Source organism: Myotis nattereri, assembly GCF_964212035.1.
Source record: "Myotis nattereri genome assembly, chromosome: 18".
NCBI lineage: Eukaryota > Metazoa > Chordata > Mammalia > Chiroptera > Vespertilionidae > Myotis > Myotis nattereri.
The window spans coordinates 16,158,063-16,164,062 of NC_138093.1; the positions used below are offsets into that span (position 1 = coordinate 16,158,063).

General features: G+C 59.2%; 1 protein-coding gene across 1 annotated transcript; it reads right to left on the minus strand.

Moving 5' to 3' along the window:
- Positions 1–77: 77 nt before the first annotated feature.
- Positions 78–5,132, minus strand: CRABP2 (cellular retinoic acid binding protein 2). Its single transcript, XM_081111893.1, has 4 exons — positions 4,876–5,132; positions 1,336–1,514; positions 1,004–1,120; positions 78–538 (listed from the first exon to the last, which is right to left on the minus strand). Exons 1-4 carry the CDS (start codon positions 4,943–4,945, stop codon positions 488–490), a joined length of 417 nt encoding a protein of 138 aa, XP_080968019.1. The 5' UTR covers positions 4,946–5,132; the 3' UTR covers positions 78–487.
- Between the last annotated feature and the right edge of the window lie 868 nt (positions 5,133–6,000).

Below are 6,000 nucleotides of genomic sequence, written 5' to 3' on the forward strand. Positions count from 1 at the left end.
AACTCATATGCCTGCTACTGAAACCTCAGCTCCCACACATCTCCTTTCCAATGAGCCAGAGACAGCTTATATTTTTTTTAAAACATTTTAATAAAATTAACCAATAAATATTCTATACTGTATAGGCTACAGGGACAAAGTAGAAGCCTGAGGGTTGTCTTTCCCTCTCAGGCCCTCAGGTCCCCTCACAGAAAGAGACGGTTCTGGGCTGGTTTGGGGCTGGGACTGGCTATTTGGGGGGTGAGGGGAGTGATTCCAAAATGGGTGATCTGGGCTCCTGCAACCCATCCCTCTTTGTTGGAACAGGGGAGCGGAGGAGGGGCAAAAAACGCAGAGCCCCTGCAGGAGGCATCCCAGCACCTGGGGAAGTGACATGGGTGAGGGGGAGAGCTAGCCTAGAAGGCAGGGGGGAGGGACGGCCCACAGGGCAGAGAAGCAGGAGCGTGGGCTGGGGATGGGCTTGGGCCTCTGTCAGACCCACAGCCACTCACTCGCGGACGTAGACCCTGGTGCACACAACGTCATCCGCCGTCATGGTCTGGAAGGAGGACAGAAGTCACTGTTAGCCCGGGAGGCCCCGGCCCTGTGGCTTGGGAAGGGGACGAGGGTTGAACAAAGGAACTCCGCTCTGTCTCTAGGCTCAAACCTGCTTCTTGGTTCAGGGCCAACAGTCAGAAGCTGGTCCCCAAAGGCCTGGGCATCATGGGAGGGAAGATGGCACCAGAGCCCCAGGGGTCTACCCTATATCCTCATCCCTAAGCGGGGGAGGTCCCCTGGAGAACTGCTGGGACCTCTCAGTGAATATCCTCTGTTCCCCTCCGAGGGGGCGCCATTTCTCATTTGCGTGAGGGCACTGTGTGGACAGGGACAGCTTACTCACACCCTAGCAGGACGTGGGAAACCAACCATGACTGTCCTCGAACCCTCTGCACCCTGGAGCACCCCAGGACATCCCCCGAGGTAGCGGTGGGCTTGCGCTTAGCTGGGAGGAGGCAGGACTCACCAGGATCAGCTCCTCATCATTGGTCAGTTCTCTGGTCCAGGAGGTCTTGGGACCCTCTCCCTTCAGAAGCCTCTGCTCGCAGACCATTTTGTTCTCACTTTCCCATTTCACCAGGCTCTGCAAGGGAGAGGTGGCCAAGTGAGCTGCGCCCCCATCAGGGACAATGTAGCAAGAGAGACAGGGGCTGTACCCCCTTTCTACCCACCACCACGACCGAGGGACTTCCTCCATTAGAAAAAGAGAAAGGGACCCAGGAAAAGACTAGAAAATGGCATGCTGAGAGGCAGGGCAGTAGAAGCAAGGATCCTGAGGGACTCCTTCCTGGCACTCACCTTACAGGGCCTCCCATCCACAGTCTGCTCCTCGAACTCTTCTCCAATCTTGAAGTTAATCTCCGTGGTGCGCACGGTGGTAGAGGTTTTGATGTAGAAAGTGTCTCCCTCCTGTTTGATCTCCACTGCCGGCTTGGAGGCGGCAGCCACAGCGATCTTCCTCAGCATCACGTTCACCCCTGCAGAGAAGAGAGAGGCTCACCTTTTGGGGTGCTCCAGGCACCTGTGTTACACCTTCCCCAAGAGACAGCTGGAGCAGTCTGGCTAGTTTCCGAGAAAGTTCATGAAGGACAGGGCAGGTGGTGCAGCCCTAATGAATGGTGGGGTTTAGGGAGGAGGGCAGAGAGGCAGTGCCTGCCCTTAAAGGATCCTGCTCCTAGCAGCCACCCCACCTGGCTGAGTCAGCAGTCCTAGATTAGCCACCCCGCCCCCCCTTCCCAGCTCAGGGGCACTTTTTCCCATTCCCCTCACCCAGCAGACATCCTGCTATGGGCTCACTGGCTCTGTCCACCTCACTTTGGGCCCTTTGTCTACCCTACTTGAGACCCTCTGCTGGGTGGGCTCATTAGAGCCACTGTGCCCTCACCTCTGCCCATGTGCAGGACAGACCCTCCCAGGCCAGGCCTCACCACTTTGTCCTGGAGGTAGGGACCACTTCCCTCCCTGTGCTACCCACCTCCCCTGTCTGGTGCCAGCTGGGCCTTCATTTGCCCAATCTCTGTCCCTCCCCAAAATGAGAAGGGACAGGGATTCTCAGCCAGGGAAGAGGTGGCCAGCCACTGGGGAAGCCAAAGGTTCTGGAGTAAGATCCATTTCCTCGATTTCCACCTGGTTCAGCCGTGCTTGTAGGCTGGGTGACCCTAGGGCAGTGATGGCAAACCTATGACACACGTGTCAGAAGTGACACGCGAACTCATTTTTTTTGGTTGATTTTTCTTCGTTAAATGGCATTTAGATATATAAAACAAATATCAAAAATATAAATCTTTTTTATACTATGGTTGCAAATATCAAAAAATTTCTATATGTGACACGGCACCAGAGTTAAGTTAGGGTTTTTCAAAATGCTGACATGCTGAGCTCAAGAGCTCAAAAGGTTCGCCATCACTGCCCTAGGGCCTAGGCAAATGGCTTAACTTATCTGAGCCTTAGATTGCTCAACTGTAAAATGGAGACAATAGTTTCTCCCAAAGCCTAGCAAATGGGATGAGGTAGGTGTGTTTAGGGCCTAGTACTCAGTGCCAGGCACACCTTTGAGTTTTTAAGAAATAGTAGTTAGTCTTCCGGTAGCAGGCACGTTTACTGATAGAAGGAAGGCAAAGAAAAAGCCAGAGCTGGGGCTCAGACATTCTCTGCATCAGACTCCTGCTCACCTGCCCTTCTCCCTTCGTGTGACAGAGGGGGTACTGCCCTCCCCGCCCCTGATGTGTCCCCAACTTACCCTGGTAAGTGCTTCTCATTCAGAGTCCCCGCGCCTGTCCGCATATCCTCCCCCAGATTGGACCGCTGCTCTCTGCTCCCCAGTTATTAAGAGGGGTGGGGGTGCCAGGAGAGAGCACCCCTCTGACAGAAGACAAGCAGGCAGGCAGGTGCCTCTGGCCAGGGCCCGGGTCTAAACTGCCCGGCCAGGCCTCCTGCCCTGACCGGAGCAGAACCCCCCCAGAGAAGCAATTGGTGGGGATGAGGGGGCCAAGCTGGGCTGGGCCAGGTGAGCGGGATTCCCCTACCCCTGACCCGGCCCAAACTCCCTGTCCCTCCTCTAGACCTGGGTTTCGAGAGAAACAAATCTCTTTCCCCCTGGCACCACAGCACACACTCTGAGCCAGAAAGAGGGAGTGGGAGGGAGAGAGCCCTGGCCCTCAGGAGCCCAGGAGCCCCGTTCCTGACTGCTGATCTCAGGCCCAGGAGAAATGACCGAGGTTCCAGGTCCAGCTGACTGGGCAGAGAAGGCACGTCCCACTCCATGTTCTTGCACTGAGACTACTTCACCCTTTTGCTGCCTGGGAAGTCCATCTGCTCTCTAACATCCATCTTCCCTGTTACAGGAGCAGAGCCTCCTCCATCCATGGCCATCACACTGCACGGGACAGCTGTCCTCCAAACACCTGAGCATCCCTCACAGGAGGGGGACCCTGGACTAGGGCCAAGGAGCGTGAGAAGTGACTGAGGTTCCGGAGGAGGCAAGGCTGCTGGGTTCCGAGGAGACGCCCCTCCAGCCCGCCTCTGCTGCCTGTGGAGCGGGTCCAGCCTCGGCCAACCTCGGCTGACTCAGGGCTGTGTTAATGGGTCTGTTTGCAATCTGTCTCCCAGCAGGGCCTGAGGAGGGCACGTGGCTCTGAGAGACCCTGCAGGGAGGACAAACAGACGAAGATAGACAGACAACAGGGCTGGGCTTTGGGTCTTATTCTCCAGCTGGGTCCTGGGGGTGCCTCACCCACTGGGGAGAGGAGCCAAATCCGGAGCTGGGGGAGGGGGTGACACCGAGGCCTTCTGAAGGGAAATTTCCTATCCTTTTGGTCTTTCATTTCAGCGAGGGCAACACAAGTGCTGTGGTTAGACTGCAAGGAGAACCAGCAGCAAGGAATGCTGGAAGTCCCTGCTTTTCGGATAGCATTCCAGACCCTTCCTAGGTTCAGATTCACCCCTACAGGCCCTGGCCCCACACAAGGTGCCCCTCCCCACCCAGCCCAACTGGGTTCTCTCTGTTCAGTCCTGAAACGGATGGCTCTGGGGCTCCCAGGTGGCTCCCCAGTTGCTTAACCAATCTCCATCTCTTCCCAGAGCCCCCCACCCCCTCCAGCCATTTCCTAGCTTTCACCCCTTCCCCAGGCAGAGGGCACACAAGAGTTGGGAAGGACCATCTGGGTGGGTACAGTTTTCCCTGCCTTTAACCAGCACACCCAGCTGGGCTGGAGTGGGTATCCAGGGAGAAGGGAAAAGAGAACTCCTATTGGAGAAAGGGGGTGAGGGGGGAGTTCCACACAAAGCCATTTCTTGAAATCGAAGAAAGTGATAATTATCTAGAGCAATTTTAGGTTTCTGGAACTCGCTGTAGGAAAATACTTGTCTCACAGATGGGGGTGAAGAGGGAGCAGAGTGGGAAGTGCTGAAGGGGGAAGGAAGGGGGGCCAAGGGGGGCTGGGGTGGCCCTCACCTGGCGGGTGGAGAGCGGCACATGGGGAAGGAACTTGCCTGGGCTGGGTTACCAGCGGGGACAAGGGAAGGAGGCCGAAAGGTCTCGGGGGTGGGGTGGGGGCCCAGGCTCCCTGCCTGGATGCAGAGTTTGCAGCTCCAGAACTGAAGAGAGCCCCTCTTCCCCACCCAAAGGGATACGGACCTCGTGCTTCTGGTTTCTACTTGATTCACAGGCTGAGTCACTGCAGGAGCTGGCATCGGTGGGCGCCCCGCCAGAGAAAGCAGGATTTAGGTGGCCCGGCCCAGCACCCTGGGACCCCTAAGCCCTGATTCTACCCCCCTTCCTTTCTTACTCTTACCCACCTCCGAATACTCCCTCTCCGGGGCCCTTGCAAATCTCCTTACCCAGCACTTTGAGCAAATCCTCGAAGTTTTCTGATCGGACGATCTTCCAGTTGCCAGAGAAGTTGGGCATGGTGGCGGCGCTGGAGGCGGGCCCTTAGGGTCTTCGGCTGGAGCACTGGACGGTGAGTCCTTTAGTCAAACGATATGTGGCCGCCGCCTTCGCCAGAGCGTGAGACTCGGGAAGCAGGACACGTCCCAGGACAACCCCAAAGCTGGCCGGGGCTCCCGCGCGGGCAGTTTTTATACCCGGTGCGGGCCCGCCCCTGCCCAAAAAAACGGGGTGGCCCCTCCTCCCGCCCCGCCTCCCACCCCACCTGGGGGGCCCTGAGCCCCGGCCCGCCGCACAGCCCCCACTCCCAAGCCCCCTGCCTCCCGATCGAGCCCCGTGGGCGGGACCAGGGTTTGCTGGGGACCGAGAGCGCGCGCCCCGCGCCCGCGGTGGGACCGGGAGGCGAACGGAGAGCGAGGGCTGGGATTGGCCCCTCAGCCCAGAGGGGCGTGGGGCGCCGGGCGCAGATGCTCAGGGCTCAGGTCTTGCCGTCCGAACGCCAGGGTCATGTCGTGCGGATTCCCCACGTCTCCCCAACGCCTTGGTGTCGGGACCTGGGGCCGTCACCGCGGGCCAGCCCTGCTCGCGAGCGGGAGCCGGAGGAGGGAGGGCGCGCCCTAGCTCGGCTCCGGGGAAGCCTGAATTGGACCCCCCGGACCACTCCGAACTCGGAGACCCGCTAGGGGCCCCGGGGGTTCTGGGCAAGCTCTTAAGTGAGGCAACGACGCCCCCTGCTGGGACGATTCGAAGGGGCGGGAAGGGGGCAGCACCCCCTCCGACTCCCCGCCGGGTTGCGGGCCCCGGTGCCGCCTGGGGACGTTGGAAGTTGGCGCAGGGAGACTGGTCCCTCTCCAAGCGCAGGGCGTGCACCAAAGGGTTAAGCAGGGCCCCCCGCGCGAGGCTGGGGAGGGCAGAGGTCACAGCCAATCACTCGACACGATCTCTTTATGGAGGCGCTTTCCCCGCCGCTCGGCTCGGCAGACCCCCGAGGGGATCGCGGCGGGCGCGGGGAGAGGCGGGACCGACGCGGAGCCCCGAGGTTGGAAGGAGGCTGGGTGCCCCCGGGAGGAGGCGGA

Bases quoted from the DNA above. Each gene is read 5' to 3' on its own strand.
- CRABP2 (XM_081111893.1), bottom strand. From the start codon at position 4,945: ATGCCCAACTTCTCTGGCAACTGGAAGATCGTCCGATCAGAAAACTTC. The intron at 1,121-1,335 runs GTGAGTGCCAGG...TCTCCCTTGCAG, and splicing joins TGGATGGGAGGCCCTGTAAG to AGCCTGGTGAAATGGGAAAG. The intron at 539-1,003 runs GTGAGTCCTGCC...TCCTCCTTCCAG, and splicing joins ATGATGAGGAGCTGATCCTG to ACCATGACGGCGGATGACGT.